Source organism: Saccostrea echinata, unplaced genomic scaffold (genome assembly GCF_033153115.1).
Source record: "Saccostrea echinata isolate AGI-Se365-2 ecotype Australia unplaced genomic scaffold, CSIRO_AGI_Sech_v1 ptg000001l, whole genome shotgun sequence".
Lineage (NCBI taxonomy): Eukaryota > Metazoa > Mollusca > Bivalvia > Ostreida > Ostreidae > Saccostrea > Saccostrea echinata.
The window spans coordinates 17,617,861-17,641,938 of NW_026889750.1; the positions used below are offsets into that span (position 1 = coordinate 17,617,861).

At 33.1% G+C, this 24,078-nt stretch overlaps 2 protein-coding genes across 2 annotated transcripts; one reads left to right on the plus strand and one right to left on the minus strand.

Moving 5' to 3' along the window:
* The first annotated feature begins 878 nt into the window (after nucleotides 1-878).
* On the plus strand, nucleotides 879-22,942 carry LOC133195138 (VWFA and cache domain-containing protein 1-like). The gene is made up of 24 exons (XM_061331007.1): nucleotides 879-1,003; nucleotides 1,279-1,423; nucleotides 1,966-2,028; nucleotides 7,232-7,393; nucleotides 7,508-7,716; nucleotides 8,027-8,171; nucleotides 8,374-8,587; nucleotides 8,694-8,813; nucleotides 9,185-9,267; nucleotides 9,736-9,871; nucleotides 10,004-10,280; nucleotides 13,182-13,293; nucleotides 14,835-15,000; nucleotides 18,753-18,889; nucleotides 18,996-19,168; nucleotides 19,345-19,455; nucleotides 19,626-19,745; nucleotides 19,829-19,931; nucleotides 20,024-20,119; nucleotides 20,384-20,527; nucleotides 21,017-21,123; nucleotides 21,285-21,410; nucleotides 21,566-21,684; nucleotides 22,190-22,942. The coding sequence occupies exons 1-24, from the start codon at nucleotides 879-881 to the stop codon at nucleotides 22,552-22,554; spliced, it is 3,558 nt and encodes a 1,185-aa protein (XP_061186991.1). The 3' UTR covers nucleotides 22,555-22,942.
* LOC133181147 (uncharacterized) lies at nucleotides 2,510-6,627 on the minus strand. Its single transcript, XM_061315690.1, has 3 exons — nucleotides 6,279-6,627; nucleotides 4,344-4,467; nucleotides 2,510-3,158 (listed from the first exon to the last, which is right to left on the minus strand). Exons 1-3 carry the CDS (start codon nucleotides 6,625-6,627, stop codon nucleotides 2,510-2,512), a joined length of 1,122 nt encoding a protein of 373 aa, XP_061171674.1.
* Nucleotides 22,943-24,078: the final 1,136 nt, after the last annotated feature.

The window sequence follows — 24,078 nt, forward strand, 5'->3', positions numbered from 1 at the left end:
CTATTCGTACTTACTGGGACTGTGTGAACATAATTTTAGTTTTAAAAATCATGTAGTTGTTCCTCAGCTCGTCAAAACATCTTTTGAAAATATTGCAAAATTCATCATATCTTATTATGATGTCACTAACATTTCGTTTCTAATCTTATCTATGAGACATTTTTCATTTGAACAAAGCACCGAACCATATAAGAATAAAAATTCAGGGCATATGGATTGACCCGGATATAGTAATAAAGTTCTTACATTAAGCTCCGATACGCTCTATAGCCATTGAAAAATAGAAAATCGATGCCTCTTGTTTATCAGACCGAAAATGTGTATTTAAAAAGATGTAAGACGGGACTTCCCCTTTTAAATTTGGTTATTGAGCAATACTGAATAAACCCCAGTGGAAAATTACATGCAGAAAAAAATAAATAAACTCTTAGTAAATAAAAGTCTGACGCACTGCAAAAAAATTAAAATAATCAAAAATAAACCAATAATGAAATTCATAGTGTATCTACAGAGTGAACAGTGATGAATACTGGACATACATAAAAGTAAGTTCTGTGAGTATTCCTTATAGGACATTTGTTTTCGTTAATTGGTTTGTTTTGCCGTTTGTTTGGGGGTTTTTTTCGGGGGGGGGGGTTAAATTATTAGAAATTTAACTATCGAGCATCATTCGTTTAAGGTATGAATTTAAACTAATAACTGATTAATCGTTGCATTGATTGTATCATTCTTAACATATATTAGAATTATTCAGAAAAGTAAAAAAATATAAATTCTTAAAAACGTACTCCCCTTCTAATAAAGAAAGTCTCAGTGTTTATCAGTATGATATAATTCTTATAATGTATATGAATAAACAATTAACAAAGATTTCCGCCATGTTAATTATCTTCATCGTGAGTATCCAACAGGAAGAACCCGATACTCGTGATAGTAAGATTATTTACTCAAATTCACTAGATCTTATTTTGGCTTTCTATTTAGAATATACAGTATGTGATACGTAAGGTAAATGATATTTAGGCTAGGTTTGTTTTCTTTCAAGGGTTATAATTAACGTGGAACTTCCTTTTGACTTTCTGATATATTTTTCTATTTGTCAATAAAATGTTTATTCATACACAGAAAATATGTCAGAAATACACTTTTTGGTCAGCTTTTCAGTATTTCATTACGTAAATATGTTTTTGTTTTCCTCTTTTCTGCCTTATCAATGCATCACATAATAAGATAATATGTCAGTAAATTTTTACTGATATTTTGTATTGTTTGTTACAGAGTTTCGCAGTTCAGCATGAATATATTTAGAGCCTTTCTACTATTTTGTTGTTCCCTGAATTGTACGCGGGCCGAAATCAATGGAAACGTACTAGCAGACGAGTTAACGCGAGTTATAGAGGACGTGGGTTACACTCAGATGCAGGTATTTCATCTACTTTATTTATAAAAAACAAACAGAACCAAAAATTTAATTTAACTAACCATCTCAAAAGTATTGTTAGAATTTACATGTAACAGTAGTGGAATTGCAGTTACTCATGTTTCAGCTCATGGACTTTTAATTTCACCTTGGGGTTTCAAGGGTATGCAATGAATGAACTTTATTAGTCACTTTGAAATGAATTTGCTTATCATGAGTTTTTATTTTATAAAAAGGATGTAAAGTATGGTCATGTGTGATTTTTATACCGAAAATAGTATGATTTCACACAACATGAAAATTTAAACTGATTATATTTGGGAAAATAATGAAATCGGCTGAATTTCGATGGTCATACTATATATTACTTTGCCCAGAAATTCCAACCTTGACTTTATTCTTTGCTTCAAAGGTCAATAAATGTGAAACATAGTGGGATTTGCATAAAAACTACAAATTTTCTACAAATTTTTCTACAAATCTTATTTTGAAATAAAACAGTATGAGGACAGTATACCAACACAAAATCTATACTTTTTTTTCAGAAGCATTTAAATCGCCTACAGTATACAGAATCTATGGTAGACTATCCATCTGTCACAAGAAAGGTTTGTTGTTATTTTCAGACACCAAGGCGCCCCTTACAAATCATTATTCTTTACCATTGAATGACAAATAAATAGAATTTATAAGAAATTTGATAATTATCCTAAAGACCTTACTGACCTTTCCTAATTAAGACATAACTAATAATTAATGTTTGGCGTGCTTGTCATGGCCATTTATTCACATTTATTAACAAAACAACAAAATATGCGCCGATCTTCAAATCGATATGGCAGCATATACACAAACAACTCAAAGCAGAAGAAATACCACCTTGACCCACGGAACCTGGAGAAAACAGTGCCCCATGGAGGTGGCATTCTATGCAAAATTCTGCCAAATGAACCACAAAACAAACTTTTGTGGGACATCCGCCAACAAATCTAGGCGGTCATGATCAATTTTGCATACATCCATACAATATCAATTTTACATTCAACAGTTAGTCATAAACAATTCATTTGCAAATATTCAACTTCACAACTATTCAAGGTTTGACCATGACAAGGCTTGACTAGTAGTAGTATTAGGATAAAATCTGTCAGTAGTTGACAAAAACAGCCCAAGAGCATTTCTTAAAGAATTTACAAATATGTCATTACCCAAGTCTGACAAGTGTATACCATCTTTGCGGAAAAGGGATACATGTCTAATTAAAATATCAGGATATTTAATGGAGGCCCCACATGCTTTCTTAACAACAAATGTAGCGAGGGCAGAATTAATTCTTCTCCAATTTTCTCCATCTTTGTTAGAAAGACACAAGGTCCAATTACTTCGTGGTAAGATATGAGACCAAACAATAACTGTCTTTGGCATTAATTGTGAAATATTTACGATGGTAGATTTCATGTACATTTGTAAGCCCTTTAAAGTACTATGTGGATTGCCAATATCATTGCCACCACAATGTATTACGAGGATTGTTGGGGGGTTGTTATTTTTTAACTTCTTTTGGATTGTTGGATAAAGCTGAGACCACACCATACCCCTTATTCCATGCCAAATTATCCTATGCGATTCAAATCCAAGGTTGCTATTCACTCTCTGTTGAGCATATTTCTGAGCCCAATAAATCAACGATGATCCAATGATCCATATGTAATCTGAAACAATTTTTTTTTTAACAATTCTTTACCAAACTTTTAAACAATTGGCCTTATGTAAGACTTATAGGCAGCGGAACTCCATCTGCCAATGGTTTTGATTTCGGCTTCACTTATATCATTTAAATAAAAATGTGTGGCCCCACCAATCCTAAAGGAATGAGATTTAAAAACAGAGGTGTTTATATTTATAAATGATAAACATTTATTGAGCATTGTTGAAAACTGATAATGAGTCAAAGGTTTCGAGTTGAAATGAACAAAGAATTTAGTTGATAAAATTGTCTGCCGCATTACTAGAAATTTTTGCAGTAATGTAAACAAAATCAATGACTGGGCATGCTTTGGGACTTTTACTGATGAACCCCTGTGCATTTGATCAGTTTTGGAACATTTAATCATGAGACTAACATAGTCTTCTAACAATTGAACACTATCATATTGAAGGTCAACCACTTCACTGACTCTAAGCAATGCAAAAATGCTACTGAATAGGCACATTGAAATAATGTCGCCTCATATAAAGAATGTGCCATATATGGCAAGGTATCTATGATACGAAATAATAGTTGCAAGGTTATAGGCCTTCTAATATCACTAGACACTGTCAACCTTTTGTAACCAGTTAGCAATTTTTTAATTAAAAATGACTCCACAGCATTTGGCCAGCCATGAACGTTTATAAGAAAGCTTAAACCTGACAGATAACACTTGACAGTCGAAAAGGCACATTTCCTCTCTGACATGTATGCAACAAAATTGATGACATGGTCAATAGGAGGAGGCCATAATTGTGGAAAAGAATTATCTACCCTAAATTTAATAAAGGCTTGAATGCCTTGCTTATAAACTTTGTTTGTATTGCCCGAAATACTAGCGTCTACAAGGTTCTCTACAATTGATGAATAATTTGCCAAAATTGCATAGGAACTGGACAGGGATAATGCCGAGCCCCAGGACCCAGCTGATGAAACCTCGAAAATTGAAAACGAGATATAGCATCTGCTTTATCATTCTTAATACCTTGAATATGTTGACATTTGATCTGAATGTTATTCTGCAGGGTGTTGAGGACCAAAGCTCTTAACAGAACCATAACTCTCTTATTTTTTGATGTTTTGTTGTTAATTATGTGAACAAGTGCTAAATTATCTACATGCAATAACAATTTGTTGGAAGCTAGTTTGTCTACCCAAATAATAATACCCAACACTATTGGAACAAGTTCTAACAAAGTAATGGCTCTCCTTATCTCCTGGGACCAACTTTCCGGCCAAGCTAACACACTCCATTCATCACCAAAAACAACACCACACCCAAACGATCCAGAACTGTCTGTATAAAATTGCAGCGAATCACTATCTGACCAATCTACAGATGGAAACCGAGTTAGTCCATTAAAATTTTGTAGAAATTCAACCCACATCTGAAGGTCCAACTTAATTTCATTAGATATTCTAATCAAATGAAAAGATCTATCAACATCTTGTAGTGCCCCGTAAATTCTCCTTAAAAATGCCCTACCAGCCGGTAGTGCTTTTACAACAAATGCAAGTGATCCAACAAGCGATTCTAATTCTTTCTTTGTTACTTCTTTACTACACTGAACATACTTAATCTTTTCAAGCAATTCATCAACTTTTTCTTTTGGAACGAAAATTGTCTCTTGCATGGAATCAATTCCTAACCCTAAAAATGTCATTTTTGTACAAGGACCTTGCGTTTTTTCTGGTGCAATAGGAACTCCTAAAAATTGACTCAATTCTTGAAAATGATGCATTAATTCTGTGCATTCACTAGAGTTAGCTGATCCAACAAATAAAAAAATCATCTAAGTAATGAACAATACCGTCTTTTTGTGACCTCTGTTCTAATTCCCAATGTAAAAAAGATGAAAATTTTTCAAACAGTGAACTAGATACTGAACACCCCATTGGCAAACACTTGTCAATATAGTATGAATTGTTAAACTTGAAACCTAGCAGACAAAATTCCCGAGGATTTATTGGTAAAAGCCTAAATGCACTGGAAATGTCCATCTTTGCCATAAGGGCCCCTTTTGTTAATTGCATCATCAAATGAAGCATAGCTGGCAGTACATGCTTGCTGGTCTATGTAATCATTAACACTATCACCATAAGGATGCGACAGGTTGGTAATCATGCGCCATCCACCATGTTTTTTAGGTAATAAACTTACTGGGTTACATCTTAAATTTGATATTGGGGGGGGGGGGGGTTGAAAAAGGACCTAAAACCCTACCCAATCCAAGTTACTTTTTAACCTTTTCTTCTAAATCATTAAAATGTTGAACTGCAGACTTCATGTTCCTATATTCAACCCTTCATATGGCAACTTCTCTGTCAGGATAATTTATTAATAATTTGTGAAGATTGTTAGTTTTAATTGGAGTATGGCCCAACTCCCATAATTTATTGTGTAGGTCGTATTGCTCGCTGTGGGAATCTCGGGCGGAACTGCTGTTGTGCGGGCCTAAACTGGGGGAATTGTTTGACATTGTTATTCTGGGAAGATCTGCAATTTAAAGAAGGATGCGATCCATTACATTTCACACAAATGTGCAAAAATCTACAATTGTGTTTTTCACATGTACCCTGAAAGTTGTAAGAGTAACATTTAAATTGTTTTGGGGGATTCTGATTATAGTTTTGTATGGTAGGCTGCATATAAAACAACCACAATTCAGCATCAACAGAACCCCAACTTAGATTAGAATCAATTGATTTTTTCAGCCTAAACTGGATGTCATAATCCCTCCAACCATAAGAGTTGGGTGACCGCTCTGCACCTTTTCTAATTGTTGCTATGTAACGAAATAAATTCATAGCTTGTGCAGAGTGCTTGGCACAGTAAATGGAGGCAAAAATTAAAAAAAGCATCAGTCCATTCTGAAATGGACACAATTTTCTCATCTTTGTACTTAGGTTTAACTTGAATTAATCCATCATGATAAACAATGTGATGCTGAACATCTGAAACTGGTTCTTTGATTAGCAATTTGTTCAGAGCAACAAACTCATTATTCCAGATTTTTTCTTTCAATGCCTGAGAGACATGAGCACCAAGCATTGATACTACACTCTGAAAAGGTGTAGGCCTATCGATATCAAGTTGACAATTTATACCTGCTGTAGTGCCAGCTGTTGGTATATGCAACTGTGGCTCCACTGTCGGCTGGGTGGGTAAAGTCTGTACAACAGGAGTCTGGGTGTCTGCAGTCCCATAAACAGGCTGCAAGGGTACTGATTGGGCTAACGATCCATGGCTGACCACGTAACTTCTTGGTGGCACTGAAATAGCAGCCTCTGAATGGAGACCGGTGACTGTCGGAATGATGGGTTCAGTGGATGATACTGGGGATGCCTGAGTGGTCACCGTGGTGGCTACTATACTACGCTCAACAGAAGTCCTTGGTGGTGGCCGGGCATATGGGCTCTTTGCCTTCGATGCTCTTGCTTTATTGGCTCTCAACATGGTTTAACTTTCTCTTCGTGTTGCTTTGGATCTACTAAGAAGTTTTCTTTGAGTTAAATTTCTGGCACCTAGCAGCTTTCTTGTTCAGCAGGAAAAGGAAGTTACCCTTGAGCATGCCCAGTTGCATAATTGTGAAAAGTACGAGTTATCGTTCTTACTATAGTGAGTAATTATGTGCTCAAAATAACCTAGTTTATCCAGAGAAGATAAACTTTATTATTTCCTTTCATCACAGAACATATTTATGTTTTGAAAAAGTTATGAACTATACAGAGATCGAAAAGGAATGTGACAATTGCTTTGCAACACTAGATTCTAAAATTAAGCTGTAAATATTATTGATTATTTGTTGCTTTTTTGATCAGGAATAAAGTCTATAAAAGAGGTTTTTTAAAGACTTGCAATAATTGTCAAGTTGATGCATACATTTATTTAAGTATCCGTATTGCAAATTATACCTAAATTGTATTTTTTAAAGGGAATGTTTGTTTAGTCGAAATATTCATATATGAAATAATTATGTTGATAAAGTATCAAATTGTTTGAATTCGAAATAATTGTCAGGTCATGAAATATTTCTATTACTCACTTAATCCTATTTTAGACTGCTGATTCAATACAGTACAAATTTCAAGAAATGGAACAAGCTCTTGGTAACTTAAAGACCACAATTGAAGAGGAGTATAAATTATTTTCGTCACAAATGACGTCACGGGATTGTTGTGACCAAGCTGAGTACTCATACGACAGTCGATTCCGTTCAAAAGTAATACAACATGTGTATTTAAAGTACAGATACACAGCAATGTTAATTATATTTTTTTCATGGTTTTAAAACTTAAATTAGTTAATATATTAAAACATTCATGTTTTTTTAAAGGTTGATTTTGAAAATATTTGTGTGACTACATCCTTGTTGTCATCACGTCAGAAGAAATATCCAACAGATAAAGTTCTTCAAGCAATGAAAACAAACCATAGAAACAACCCCAGCCTTCTGTGGCAGTATGTTGGATTAGAAAGCGGTGTTCTTATTAATTATCCGGCTACAAAATTGTCAGACTGTAATGCATACGATCCGAGATACAGGTTAGGCTTTATATCACGAAACCCACAATTCCGGTCTTCAAATATGAATCTTATTACGCATATAAACAAACACGATTTCGCCGTGTTAATTACAATTCTTGAAAAGTTACTGGTAGGGCCTATAACGATATTTGAAATAACTTTTTTGACCTATGGATCTTAAGATTAGTCTCCTTTCTTGAGTGTTCAGTTTGACTTGTTAACATACATTAAACAGACAAAAAACTAATTTCTTACCGAATCTACAGATCTCAGAACTAGGGTATCTCAGTATCCTTATAAGTGATCTATTTATAATTTTTACAAACAGACCTTTTTATAAAACTGGAGCATCCCCTGTTCCGAAGGATGTAGTGGTACTTGTTGATGCATCCAAATCCATGACTGGTAATTACCTGCAGAAGGCAAAGGACGCTGCCAATACTGTATTAGAAACGCTGAATAGCAACGACAGGGTAATATGCCTCTCTGCAAAAAAGCAAGGTTTAACACATTAACTTGGAAATTAAACATTTGATATCAAAGAAATCATAACTTTCTTCTGAATATATACAGTATTTTGTTATTTTAAATTTGAACACAGGGTCTTTAGTGGATATCAAGTTTTACTTAGGAAAAATATACAAAACTTTATTATTGTTTTGTTGTCTTTTTAAGGTAGGCATCGTGATGTTTAACGACTATGCTTATGTTCCAACATCCAGCGACCAATCTTGCTATGGAAACCGACTAGCAGCCGTCACCCGCAAAACCAAATCAGTTTTAAAATCTTTCATAAACACCAAAACTGCTGAAAGGAATACAAATTATGCCAATGCGTTTACTAAAGCCTTTGATTATTTCAAAAACTCTTCTCCAAGCTCGGATAGAGGTACACTATCAGACAATGGAGACACATAAACAGTAAATCTAATTCATAATTAATTTTTTCCCCTTTTTCTACAAATAATTTGAATTCTGATTTTTGTTTTCCTCAGATCAAATCATCTTGTTTTTAACTGATGGTCAAAACGCTGGTCCAGAAGATTCTTTAAAAGTGATACATGACAGAAATAGCCAACTAGGGAATAGAGTTGTTATACACACCTTTGGAATAGGTATGGGACATTTACTGTGTAGAAATTTCTATTTTTTCGTTTTTATAAGCTTTATTTCACTTTACATATTTTGTTTTTGAACACAAGAAATAATTCAATTGTGATTTTAACCTCCAGTACTCAAAATTTATAAATTACCGTAATAAAGACAATTTCAGCAAGCAATGGCAAAAAATTTGTTGGCTTGTTTACTGTCTTCTGCAGCAGCAGGTTGTGTTTTGTAAGATTAATTATTGCATGGTACTTGTTTACAATATGAGAGACGGAAGGTATAATAATAAAACGAATAGTGATTCAAGTATGAAAATAGTTTGACATAACGGTACACGTGTAGTATAACAAGACAGAATGGATTTTAATTATATTTTTAGGAGATGTATCTACGTCCGCTGAATCATTACTGAGGAAAATCTCTGAACAAATCGGAAGTAACAGTACTTACGGAGAAATCAAGGTATGTCATTCTTTGTTAATATGTTTGAAGAGAAAATGCTTCTTTTCTTACACTATGTTTTTCACACATTCTGGTATGGTTATAACGTTGCTTGCGATCGATTAAGCTGTATTGTGTGCTGTGTGTGTGTGTCCCCAATATATGAACTGATCGTTTGTTTTATTTTCTGAAAAGTTACTTTTAATATTCTTATATCATTGAAAAAATGTTGCTTTAGGTGATGCTGATATTTTATTTGTCTACGCTAAGCATCTACTTGTTTTAAAAATCAAGAAACATGAGAGTATTAATATATTTTAATGGAAAGTATAGTCAAATAAAAATATACCTTCAAATATTAGGCAAGAAGAAATTAATGATTGTTTTTTGCTTGTTGATGTTAATGCAATGTCCACTTATTGTAGGATTAATAACTCAGTACAACAACTTGATATCTTGTATTTCATGCTATTTCAATATTCTTTGAAGATTGGCCGGTATCAGCCAGTCCCTGATGTGACTTACCTACCCGAAGCTTTGGGCTCCTTCTACACATATACTAATAATCCAGTAGCTGTCAAACCTCTGTTTACCTTGCCTTATACAGATTATTTCTCCAATAATGGTAAATCTTTTAAATAATAATAAAATAAGTTGGAATAGCAAATACCTTTTAAAAGTAATTAACTTTATTTTCATCAGCAATGAGTTTTCTAGTAAATGTTGAATGGTGACAAACCAATGTATTCTTTTACAGGTCTGATCATATCAGCATGTCTAACCCTGATGTTCGGCAGTGAGTTTATTGGTGTGGTATGTACAGACATCAAACTGAGTGAACTTGTCACCGACACCTCGTACCTACAGGAGGGGGAAATGACTTACTCCTTTATAATGGACGGATTTGAGCGCACTCTTGTGCATCCTTTACTTCCTGACCCCCGAGACAACAGCGCGGAGGAGTACGAAGTCAACAATATTTACAACTTTGAAACAGCCAGCGATGTTAGAACAGTCATTGAGTCAATGAAACTGTAAATAGCTGGTTTGATAAGATAATTTATTTAAGGAATAATTTAATTTATACTTGGTAATCGAAGGACACAAATACCAATATAATACAGCATAATATGGGTGTATGAAAATGCTTCAGTGGCATATTTCTAACCTTGATGCAGGCAACTGATAATTTTTGTTTGTTTGTTTGTTTATTGATTTTTTCACTCATATGGAGACGCCACCACTTGCCGGTGGAGAGCTGCAAATTTTGACCTATACTCGGCACTGAGGGCCATTGAGCAGTGAGGGATCTTTTTCGTGTCAGCAACTACTGCGACACGGGACCTCGGTTTATACGGTCTCATCCGAAGGACCGGTCTCCACGTCCCACAGTGGGATTCAAACCCGCGACGTTAGAATCATCTCCTTACTCCGCGACTCTAGAGCGAACGCTCTAACCACTGCGCCACGCGGGCGACCAACTGATAATTGATAATTTACTAAGGATCCTTTTGATGCCTAAAATAAACATGCAAATTGCAACATATAAACAGATTGTATCAATAGAATGTGAGGAAACATTTCAGAACCTTTTGATGTTACATTATACGCATTGTTTAAAAATGTATCCCATTTAACAAGAGGTTTGTGACAAAATTGATCACCATTTAGATTGTTCTAGAAATTGATCGTTGTAACATTTTTACTAATAGAAATGATTACTAATTGAGTGCACTTATGTTTTCTTCCTAAGAACCACGCTTATATTAAATTAAAACAATCTTGAATAACTACAAAATTACAGACAACTGACCGAAATCTGTAATATATAGAGAACAAGAAAACATTGATGTAACCATCAATTGTCGCCCGGGAAATAAATAAAGTAGACAATGGAAATGAGTCTTGATCATCAAACCGCTTCGATATGTGTGAAAAAGGCATGCGTCTAAATGATGGAGACGATAGTCGAGAATATTTTGAAAACTTATAGTCGGATGAAAATCGAACAAAAACGATACCCTTTTAAACTTTATCAATTCCTCGAGTAAATGTTGGCTGCATAAAATATAATTTGAAACCAGACACATGCATCACCTATTTTCAAAAATGTCTTTCACTTTAAGAATACAAAACACGAACTGTGTATAAAGTACATTTTTACGTTATTATGCGATAAGTAAAATTCGATGTTCTTAAAAAAAGGGACCTGTCGTTTTTTTGATAGTAAATGATAAGCAACTTTATATATTAAATATGAAAAACATATATATTTTTACAGATTCACTTTATGGAAGTAAATATATTGCGTATCTCGTAATTTATAAAGGGAAAGAACATTCTGATTATCAATCTTTTTAATGTTTAGAAAACCTTTAATTCTGAATAACTTCTCCCTCCTCAATCCCCATATACCAACACTTAGACTTATATGTATAGAGCAGCCCGGTCCTCCGGGCTGCAATAATACATGGCAAAATCTGTATCACACCCCATATCAACCCGAGACTCCAATATCAGCCCGAGGGGCGAAGGCCAAATGGCTGATATTGGTCGAGGGTTGATATTGGGTGTGATACAGATTTTGTCATGTATTGTTGTTTTTATTATATATTTGAAAATAGTGTAAAAAAAATCATATATAAACCTGTAAATTAATTAATTCTTAATAATTGAATATGTTCTTTCTTTTCGTTGAATTTCCCTTCTCATTATTTTTTCCAAAGGCAATGCATACAGCGATAAGAAATGAAATAATTATAAATTAAACAAATAATTATTTTGAATAGCATAAAATATCTGATGAAAATTTACAATTCAAATAAACTGTATAAACAACTAATAGAAAAAGATCCGAGGTACTCCGAATGAAAAATACAGAGATGTTCCGGAAAGGTGTAATAAAGGGTGTGATAAAGGGTAAAATAATGGTTGCTGATACAGGGTGTGTAATACAGGGCGCGTGCCTGTGTTCATATCAGGGATGCAAAAATCCTGTATTATTGAACAAATTTATAATAAAAACTTTTTCCTACGTCCTATCTGGATAATGATTGTCAAACAAAGCAATAACGAATTATCACAGAAGAATTGTAATTAAATCAATGATGCTAATCTAACTACAAACTTATCCCTGAAGCAGCAGACTGAGTAGTGTAACAAACAATTCTGTTGTTTCCCGACACAGTCTGCAACTACCTAAACACCTATCTTAAAGTGACTCCTTGAAGTCGCAGAGACAAGCTAAAGTCACCAAAACACAATAGCTAGTCATCAAGACACTATTACTTTTGGTTACAGACACAAGCTTAAGTCACCGAAACACTATTACTAGTCACAAAGACACTAGGGAACTAGGTCTCTGAGCTGAGTGGTCTAACAAACAATTCTGTTGGTTCCCGACACAGCCTAAGAATCTAACTCCGACAATGAGTTACACCAAAAGTAAACGAAACCTAGATGGATCCCTTTATTATTACTATTTTGCTTCTGCTCCATTAGTACTGATTGGTTTATAATTCTAAACATTTGGTTGGCTGAAATGTCAATACTGATTGGCTACATATAAAAAAGGTTCGATTTGATGATTTGAGATCTATTTCAATCCCCAATGCTAATTCTATTTAATTACAGAGTCTTTACTTTAGATTCCTAATATACGCGAGGAATTATTTATCGCATAATTTTGCGAGAAGCACCACTCGCGAAATAAAATTACTTTATTTTTATGGTGCTTAAATCAATATAAAATCTCTTGATTAACCGTCCACTCGTGAATAATTGTTCTCGCGATTTGACGTTTAAGAGCCAATTTGCGATAATAAGCACTTGCGAAAAATAAGGAATCTACAGTATTCTTTGGAAAAATATATATGCATATGCACGTGATTATTTACAGTAAACACGGTTTTTGATTTTTTTTTTTTTATTTTTAGTGGCAATGCAGGAAGTAAAGAGATTAACACAACTTTTACACAAGTCCGAGGGAATCTTCTTATGGAAGGCGACAAACGAACAATTATCCACGCTGTGTACCAGTGGGAACCTGTAAGTTTATCGGAATCAAATAGACCAATTCACCTTATAGACATTTCTCTTTTTAAATCTTGATATTTTTTTAAAAAATATTTATGTATCTGCTAAGATTTTTACTACTTGAGGTTAAGGTACATGTATATATATGGGAAAGAACGCATTAGATTCTAAAATTTCAAAGATTACTTTATGATATCCCAGCGTTGTCTTGGAAAAGTAATTGTTAAAATTCTGGTTATAAGGTAAAATGCAATCATGTTATAGTAGAAGACTCACCTTGTCGTTTCATGTCGGAAAGGATTTTTTTCTTGAAACCAGTTTTTGTTATATAATCAGTACCATCAAAACGTACGATATTTCAACACTTTATACAACCATTCCCCACGATAGATCAGTACCATCAAAACGTACCATATTTCAACACTTTATACAACCATTCCCCACGATAGATTAGTACCATCAAAACGTACCATATTTCAACACTTTATACAACCATTCCCCACGATAGATTAAAGACCAGCCTTCTTACATCATATACAACTGCTTCTTTAAAAAATTGGAACTCGTTTATATGCATACCTTTTCAATGGTTATCTCCACACTTATTTTTTTTAAACATTCTGATTCTACAAGTACTAGGATGTTGTATAAAAAAGATGCTTGAGTTTCTCATTCACAATATCTATGTAGTTTTTTGGAGACCAGGTCCTCCAACAATCTGTTCGAATCCCCAAAGGTACTAATTGTCGAACTTTATTATCAGACCTGTTTTTTGTATTCATGTGAAACTAAATTTAGTCTTAAACTTCTACATGAAAAAAGAAGTCTCTTGATGTGATCTTCGATTCGACACTTAAATATATTGACGATGTTTTATCAATGAATACTTTTCAGTTTCAATCCTATGTTGATTCAATATATCCCACTGAACACGAAAAAAGACACCTCGGAGTCTCTATGTTATATTTGGGTGTTTTACTAGAGAAAGATATTGATGGTAATCTGACAGCTAAATATTATGATAAATGTGATCACTTCACTTTTTCTAATAGTCAACTTCCCTTATTTATGTAACAATATACTTCACTATCTGCATATGGAGTTTGTCTCCCAATTAATTTTATATGGAAGAGCGTGTTCTAGATACGAACACTCTCTAAAACGAGGCGGGCTATTGACAAATAAGTCGATGACAAAAGGATATCTACAATCTCATGTATATCAACATTTCGCAAATTCTATGGTCGATACAATGACCCTGTTTACAAATACAGTTTGATGATATGTCAAATGTTGACTAACGTCTTACATACAAATTGTTAGGCCATTATTTTCACAATTTATTGTGTACAGATTTTTTCGTTTATCGGATCATGACAAGGTGCACACGGCGGATGTGACTTGATGACAGGGAATATTTACTCCTCCACGGCACCCGCAGTTCCCACCTCTGTTTTCAGAGGTCCGTGTTGGCTCTGCTTATAATTTATATAGTTTAAATAGACTTTACAGAATGATCACTGTTTGTCATCTTCAAATTTCATTTTTTGCAGATAATGGGGAGTAATTTCTCACTTTGCATTGTGTTTCCAAATCAATCTCTAAAGAGGAATTTGAATGATTTACCAGCAAGCAGTACGGCTTTTATGTACCATAGATGGGATCTAACAAATTGGCCATCACCAGTTTGTCGTCAGTTTGCTCGCTATGCTACAACAGGTGGGATAATAAATAAACTGTACTTTGAAAAATATATATATAACAAATTTTACTCTTTGAGAAAAGCGTCTGGCAGCGCGTGTAAGCTCAGATATTAAGCATTAAAATTTCGTATTGTTGTCATTTATTGACACCAGTATAACTATTTGACTGTCTGGTTTAGTAAAAATAACTTTAAGGAAACATTGCTTTCATCAGCAACATCCTAATTAATATTTTAATTAAATGTAACGCACAATTTACTGGGAATTCTTATACTTGAGCCTCAATTTAAATATTAATCGTAATATCCTAAATGAGTACGTGTATTTCATAAACACGATTTCCTATCATTGTTTCATTTTTTCTTTGCCATTCTTTACTTCCAAATAAAAGAATTATGCTATAATTAGGGATGTCAAAATATTTATTTTCCTTAGTCGAATATTCGATTGCATTATTCGAACGATAGTCGAATATATTCGGAACATTTTCCGAAAATAAAATTGTATTTCAAACTTCACTGGTACATGACGTATTTAGAATTCAGAAAGCTCTTTTACTTAAATTTATTTAAAAAGTAACATCAAAGGATGATTCTCTATAAGGCCATTTTCCGGCCTACGATAAAATCACTTAAAAATGTGATTTTATGTAACTTTAATCATTATATTTCATGATTTTGATGTTTGTTTTTCAACATCAATCACCTAAGTCGCGTGATTTAAAGATCACAAACGGCCGTCAAGTAAAGAAAAATTGAGGGTAGGTCTATTTACATCAAGTTTTATGCATGTTTCTAGATGTAAATGATCAAAAATTGTTTATTTATGTCGGAAACATATCAGACTTAAGTAATAAAAGCAAAGATTGTTTAATTTAAGGCTGAAGATATTTTTTATGGCAAGAATTTTGATGCATTCACATTTTGCATATTTTGAATGTAAATCTTTACAAAATGCACCTCGTACGATGTTGAAAAATGTTTAATTAGCATTTAATTAAAAGTATTATTTTATATATGTTTATATTGTACTTGTGTATTGTTTCTATAGATGTGGTACCTATTTTACGCATAAAATGCCCATGCAAGAAATGAGATTTCTAAGTTTCTTTTGAACTATAAAAGTTGTGTATCAAATGTTTAAAGCAATGAATGAATTTTGTTTGTGATTAAATCAAAATTAAGTTGTAATTTATAAAATATAGTCTACATTTGCAAAAAAAATTAAGAATTCATTAATTTACAGGATGAAAATATTAATGCAAGTACATGTTAATAGTCAGTACATAAAACTCAGAACGGTTGTATTAAAAATATATATATCGACGTAAAATGAAATAACATCGTAAGAGTTGATTTGATTCAATTTAATTACGCATTTAAAACAATATGTTTAATTTAAAATGCTATCTTAACTATAATACACAAATGTATGTATAAAAGTCGAGCCCCCCCCCCCCCCCCGACGGCACTCCATAAAATGGAGTAGATTTTCAACAATTCCTTTTTAGTATATCCATGGACTAACAGAGTTCTACAACATCCCAGGTACAAAATGGACCGTAAGAGATGACACTCCTTTCGCACTCTTGAAACCTGAGAATTAAATTCTCTTTCCGTGCTGCGTCAAGAACTAAGGTGTTTAACACGGGTAGTGACAGTTCCTTTGCTAAGTCCTCAGCATTGAAAGTAAAAGTCATGGGTCTCTTGGATATTATCTTAAAGAAGGAGGTCCTGTCCCATGGTAGGTGTTGGTCAATACTGAAACCATGCATAAATCAAAATTGTGACGTTTCACCTTAAGTGGATGATCTCTTTATCTGGGTGAAAAATTCTAAAATGACGTAAAGCAACATTCAATTATCAATCACGTGACATTTAGGAACCCCTTTCCTCCTTGGCGTTTTATTTTCTAAGACAGAACTACTGTTCTCATAACTTATATTGATGCAACCAAAGAAGTGTGATGAATAGATTGAGTCCTCTTAACACCCAGTTAACAAAATACATGGATCCTATGTCACTCATACGGAAAAGTGTCCTTCTAAAAGCTCGAGGCGAGAATTTCCATCATGAAACCATCCCATCAGTAATTCTCTATCTATAAAAGTTACATGTGTACCCATAGAAAAATTAAGTTTATAACACAAATAGCAAATGCATCTTCCCGCTACAACAAAAATAGCTTTTATCATTTCCATAACTAATAACAAATATGCAGTACTCCTAAGGAAATACAAATACAAAGAAGTAGCATAGATAAACTAAACTATTCTTATAAAAAATATAATTATAATAAGTAACTTATATTCATGTCTTATAGTCTATAAAAAAATTTCTTTCTTTCTAGCAGATAGTTCAATGAGACTTGTATTCACGTAATTTCATAACAACCAGTCATTTCAGTCCTTTGATTTTAGATTTTTTAAGTAAAAAGTTTACCTTTTTTGAGTAAACATGCATGGCTTATATTAATTCTTAGTAAATCAATAGAAACATGTACTCTAAGTGGAAGTTTATAATAAGAAATAATCTACATAAGCTGATATCCTTCATTGTAAGTAGTTAGCTTTTCCTGCAAATATCGTAAAAATGAAACGAAAAGTTTTTATTTACATGTCATAACCACCTTTAACCAAGTTGATAATTTGGTAGTCACTTTTTATGTTCATAAGAAGTTTACATGCAAATTTTGGTGTTGGTTAAAGGTGGTTATGACATGTGTAGGAGTTACCTAACACACCAACCCTCTTGAGTTTTCCCATTACCCTAATGCTAATACGGACCGATAGTACCTTACTTTGTGACCCTATATCATAACAAATACTTTTGTATCATTAACCAATCAACATTTATCATTAAATTGGAACATTAGCCTACTGACTCATGCAGTTTTTAAGGGAAAAAATACTATTTGAAAATTTGCAGTCATTGTAGGCCGCAAAACGGCCTTATAGAGAATGATCCTTTATGCAACGTAACGCGTAGATAGCATTTCCTAATTCTCCAAAATGTATGATTTCCCCGTCAACAGAATTCATAAATCAATCTGTGCATGCACTTAGTTTTTATTTTAGCAAGCAAAGAAAAAAAATGCCAGGAGATTTTTTTTAAAGCTTATTATGAAATAAACTGGGGGAGGGGGGGTTAATCTCACACTATCCACACGTCAAGTGCCTGTGAAATTGTTAAACAGTTAGATACTGCTTATTCGATTATTGTTTGCTCTGGCTATCAAAATGTCCTTATACAGTTTAAAATGTAAGCGAATTGTTTTAATAATTATCGGAGTATCAAAACATGTCAAAGTTATGGTTTCTTCCTTGCGTTTGAGCAATCTTAAAATAACAAAAAATAATTGGTACATGGTATAAGATCAAATCCAATTAATAATTTTACAAACAAAGCCTAGTAAATTGGTGAGTGATTTTAAATTACAAACACAACACAGGCAGTTACTGCTAAATAATTCCCGCAGTACTCGGCAGTAGTGAAGCTCTTATAATCACTGTACTTTTTATATGTACATGGAAAATCAACCGTTCTTTGTTGAGGAAAATTATCGACTGTCTCTTGGGAAAGACGGTTTCTCAATTTTGTGATGAGAATTCCATCACGTTATCACTCTTTTATTGTATTTATTTAATTATGATAATATTCGAATGTCGTTTCATTATTCGATCGTCGGTCCATTCGACTGATAGTCGAATAGTCGACTATTCGTTGACATCCCTAGCTATAATATAATTGAGATTGAACTTGTTTTTAGAACATTCAAGTGTTAAACTTACACCAGAAGCATTCGTCGATCCCGGCGAGTATCTGGATACGGAAGAAACTAAAAGTGATGTTAGGAAAATGGAAGACTTAGTCTCCGGGGTGATAACCACAAACCCTGGAATAAAGGTATAAACCAATCTGTTGTTTTTGTTTATTTGTTATTATTGTAAATGATGGCGAATTTCCCAAATGTTAATTTTGGGCCGTTTTGAAATATCATGCTCCTTTTAAGCGCTCGGCAATAAACGGTGTTCTTGCGACAGAGGAAATAGAAAAGATCTGGAAAAACAACCAGAAGGAGGCTACGTTTATCGTCTGGCGATACCTTGCTACACAGGAAGGCGTCATCAGAGTCTACCCTGGAGTGAGACTGCCAGATGCCTATGACTTCAAACTTCGACCGTGGTTGGTGCTTTTAATTACAGACCGTTTAGTCATTTTTCACCTTACAAGTTCAAATTATATGTGTATTAGACAAATTGTTAGAAAAGAACATTTGAGCTATATAGTATAACATTTTACATGCATATGTTTGTCTTTTTGTGCGATAAATAAACTATTTGTTGTGAAATCTCCGTTAGGTATCGACGAACTCTAGCCAATCGAAATATGAACGTTATATCAGCGCCTTACAACGATTACTGGGGTGCAGGAAAAGTGATTTCAATCAGTCGTAATCTTAACACAAAAAGGTATCTTCTCTGACCTGTAAAGTCTTTACTAATCAAAATCTTTAAAATGAAATATATGAATATAGCAGTATAATCAAATTTTACTAAATCATTATTCGCATGATATGAAACTTTAATAGTGGTAAAAAGAATATCCATTACAAAGTATACATAATTAAATCGTGCTTCAGTTCTAGGTCATCCTCACAGAATGAAGTGACAGAGGCTGTTTTAGTGAGCGACTTCTCCATGTTCTATTTCCATCAGATGGTCAAAAAGAAATATCCTCAATGTAATGACAAGAAATATATGTAAGTGAAGAGTCCAATGCAAATAGCAGAATAACAGTAAATACGCAAGCACCATAAATAATAATTCTTTTTTTCTATTTAAGCTGTATGATAATAGACAATAGTGGTTTCCTAGTCATGCATCCGTTTCTAATTGAATCTCAAGAGTTTTACTCCGAAGATCGACAGATCCATATAACAAACATGGTACGTCTTACCGTATTTCATTTGTTTTTCTGAGATTATCTACTCATTAAAGTTCATGATTAGTATTATTCTAAATTTATATTTTTTTAAAGGAAGGTCGTATTGCTCGATCCCTCATGACAAGAAATGTTATGTTCAGACAGCCATGTTTGTCCGTGGAGAATGAGCGAGAACAAATGACGTACAGGGTAGGTATTAGTATATATATATATATATATATATATATATATATATAGATATATATAATATATATATATATATATATATATATATATATATATATATATATATATATATATATATATATAAAATTGAGAACGGTTTCGTTTTGTCACATTATAAAATTTAAGATTAGATAAATTAAGTTAGATGACATATGATGTACATATTACATTGTATACTAGTATAAACATATTTAGTGATGCAACTTTAAGTATTCTTTCAATTTATAGGTCATTCTGACATACTTACACATAAATGGGATCGATGCGATGGCGACAGAGGGATATGAGATCCGTCCAATACGTGACACAAATTTATTTTTTATTCTCAAATCTAAATCGAACGATGAAGCTTACCAGTGTTGTTCTGATGAGGTTTGTACATTTATTCTTTTTTATTAGTAAACCACTGATTGGGGACATGTTAGCATTCAGTTACAGGTCCTCATAGGTAAAATTGCTACCTTATTTTCTTTTACATATTCACTTTATACATTGACAAAGGAGACGGTGTTGCTGATTTTGTAAATATAGTTTCTTGTTTAAATTGATTGTGTAATGGAATATTATGAAATTCTTTGCTTTGAATAATACAATGATCAAGATTTGTTTTATGTTATTCATATCGGCAATAAATTTTGAGAAAATCACAGCGACCTTGAAATAGACTTGAGAAAAATTCGAGGGCTTTTACGTTTTATTTCTAAATTTCAAAAACATATAATTATTTTTTTTTTTTTGTCAATAAATAGTAAGTTTGCAGATTCATTTGAGAAAATAAAATGTTTCAGAAAGGACAGTACATATGCATTAATCATGAAGCCAAAAAGATGTATTTCTAAAATTCAATGTTCTTGTCTGTAGAAGTCGAAAAAGTCGCCAAATGTCGTGCAATGCACTTCCGAAGTTTGTGATTGTCTATGTTACAAGCAAGTAAACTTCAACGATTGTGAAAATGCATATACCATTATGTAAGTACTGCGTAATGTGTTTTCTGTCTTATGATTCAGTGAGCTCATTCAAAAGCAAGTAGTACCCTTAATTCCACTGAATTGCACGCACATATTTTTTTCAAATTATACAGTTTATAGAATGTTCATATTTTGCTTTGTTTTGTTTTTCTTCTCCACAGAGATAATCACTTACCATGCAGCGCCAAACTCCCGGAACTGACGTCAGTTGATTTTAATGAAGACAGGATGACAAAGAATTTACCTTTGTGCTTTCCATATGACTGCAATTGTCGAAAAAATGAACTGTAAGTAGGATACAATTTAGATAAGATAAGATAATATAATATTTTTAAAGTCGGATAAGACAACAAGAAACATTAACTCTGAAGAGCTATTTTTCGACTAACGTAATGAATTTTGAGTGCAGGTAATTTTTTATTCAATTTCCTTTCAATTCCAGAGACTGTTATAATGTGTCTGGTTGCTCCTGGTGCACAGAGACTATGACTGGAGATATATTGGAGAATGGATTCTGTGCGCTACAGGAGACCTGTCCAGCTCATGTCTGTCAGACAGACGGTGAGTATACTTTTCAATAATATACACTTATCCACTGGCTGCGAGTGGGATAGCTCTTTTATCAAACCCCGAGGGCTTGCCAGATGGGAATAGTTCCTACCAAGGATTTGATGGAAGAGCTATTTCACTTACAGCCAGTGGATAAGCATTTTATTAAACTGATGTATATAACAATTTCTCGGGGTTGGATGGCATATTTCATACCTTTGAGTATAGCTTTGTGGAACTCTTCAGCGTTGAAGAAACCGCAAAACAATCATATTGCAGGAAAATCAAAATTTGCATCAAAAGTTGAATGAAATCTTGGGGTGCATAGCACAAACCCCTGGGTATGGCTTTGCTTTTATGTAAAAATTTTCAGACTATACAAAAATAGTTATCTTTCCTTCCTATCATTGTGTATATGAAACATTTAATCAGAATTAAGTATAACAATAGCCATTAACACATTTTCTCACAAAAATGATATACTTGTACATTTTCCTATTTTTTTTCTCTCTTTAAGATTGCTCCCCAAAATGTGGTGCATCCAAAGATTCACAAGAAAAAGATGACTCCATTGTTATAATTGTTGTTCCGATTGTGTGTGTGTTAATAGTTTTCCTGTTGATTGTTTCTGTAATAATCCTGTATCGATGTCGACAAGGAAACAATCCGAAACAAACATATCTCGATCCGGTGGGAGATCTAGAGAAGGAAGACGCTGCTCCTCATTATCACGAAGTAGGATATGTCCACACTATAACACCAGATTCTACGGAAGGAGACTTTCAACTTAATAAATACGATGGAAGACGTTTACCTGCACATCCTCCAGTGGAAAATTCCACAGACTTGTACTTAACATGCAGTTCCTCAAATGGTTCTTGATGAATAATGATACTGCAGTTAAGATTAAAATGTCTGTCTCATTCCTCAAGGTGTCTTGTCAGAGAGGAAGTAAAACCTGCTCATTCGAACATGAATGGTAGGATCAGTGTTTAGTCTGGTAGATGTATTGGCCAAGGATGAAAACAAAAGTTCAATGCAAGATCATAACTTCTTGTACAGGAGCCTGTCCGGATGGGCTAGTATTAACATCTTTTGGTAATTTCCGCCATGTTATGTTCAGATATCGGTATATGTATCAATGTTGTAATTTTATCAGGACCATTCGAAAATGCGTATGCACCATTCAATGATCATCATTGAAAAGATAAATACTCAAATTATACTTCATCTATACAAAATAAATATGCATTAAAATGTTTCATTTTTTGTAGAAACCATTAAGTATTCTCCTTGAATATTCTAAACTAAATGCTATTTATTTGATGCATGTTGTGGTTGTCTTCTTAATTTTGAATTTTCTACCGAGTGGTAAAGGCACAGTTGGACCAACAGAAAATGTACTATTGTGTTGTACCAGAAAAATCTGGTGTAAATCGTTTTCACGTTTTTGTTGAATATATTATGTTAAAAGTGTACACGGAAATGTATAAGATTATTTCATGTTATATAATAGCATGAAAGCATATACATGTATATTTTGTTTTACTTATTTTGTTTGTTGTTGCTGTTTTCATTGTAGAATTTTTCATTAATGGAGTTTTATGTACATCAAATTTCTAATTCAATATTTCTGGCTTTCACTGATTTCCAGTGTTAGAGAAAAAGTTACTTACATTTATACAGATTTATTATTTTTTATTGCGAAAATTATTCCAAAAACTAGAATAAATTTTTAATTATCATAATTGATTCAGAGTATTCTTGAAAGAATGTTTAGTCTGAAAGATATTATTTTCCAACATAAAAACTAAAAAAATGTGCAATATGAAAACATAAAAATCGTTGTGTGAATTTAGTTTTTTTTTTTTTATGTTTCTCCATATATCCGACAAGTCATATTCACATACTGGTATATATTTAATGTTCACAGTGTATTGATATCGGATGCATGCAATAAAATGTCATCGGATCACTCATTAATCATCACTGAAAATTAAATACTCAACTGAAACTTAGACAAAACTAAGTAAAACTGACATCAAAATGTTTTATTTTTGTAGAAATCATCAAGTATATTCATTGAATGATTGATTCCTAAATATCGTACATTTGTGCATGTTGTTTGTTGTGTTTGATGGAAGCAGAGGATGGAGCAAGAGAAATATTCTTTTCCCCTCAAACATAATTTTCCACCTTATATTTCTGATCATTTAATTATGTTTGTGTGTATATTTTTCTTTTCCATTTTTTTAATGTCAATTACATTTTGATGTTCCTAACATAACATAAATTGTATGCATTGTTAAATCTCTGAAAAGAGGAAATAAAGATATAATGGAAGAATGATTACTGCTGTTACCTTGTAGTGTTGTTACCGTTGTTGTCTTGTTCAAGTTGTCCTTG

Coding starts and splice junctions, on each gene's coding strand:
- LOC133181147 (XM_061315690.1), bottom strand. CDS start 6,627: ATGTTGAGAGCCAATAAAGCAAGAGCATCGAAGGCAAAGAGCCCATAT. Junction 4,468..6,278: donor AACAGCTGGCACTACAGCAG/GTATAAATTGTC, acceptor AATTTTATACAG/ACAGTTCTGGATCGTTTGGG. Junction 3,159..4,343: donor TTAGAACTTGTTCCAATAGT/GTTGGGTATTAT, acceptor AGTTTGGTAAAG/AATTGTTAAAAAAAAAATTG.
- LOC133195138 (XM_061331007.1), top strand. CDS start 879: ATGTTAATTATCTTCATCGTGAGTATCCAACAGGAAGAACCCGATACT. Junction 15,001..18,752: donor TGCTCGCTATGCTACAACAG/GTGGGATAATAA, acceptor ACTTGTTTTTAG/AACATTCAAGTGTTAAACTT. Junction 19,456..19,625: donor CGTAATCTTAACACAAAAAG/GTATCTTCTCTG, acceptor ATCGTGCTTCAG/TTCTAGGTCATCCTCACAGA.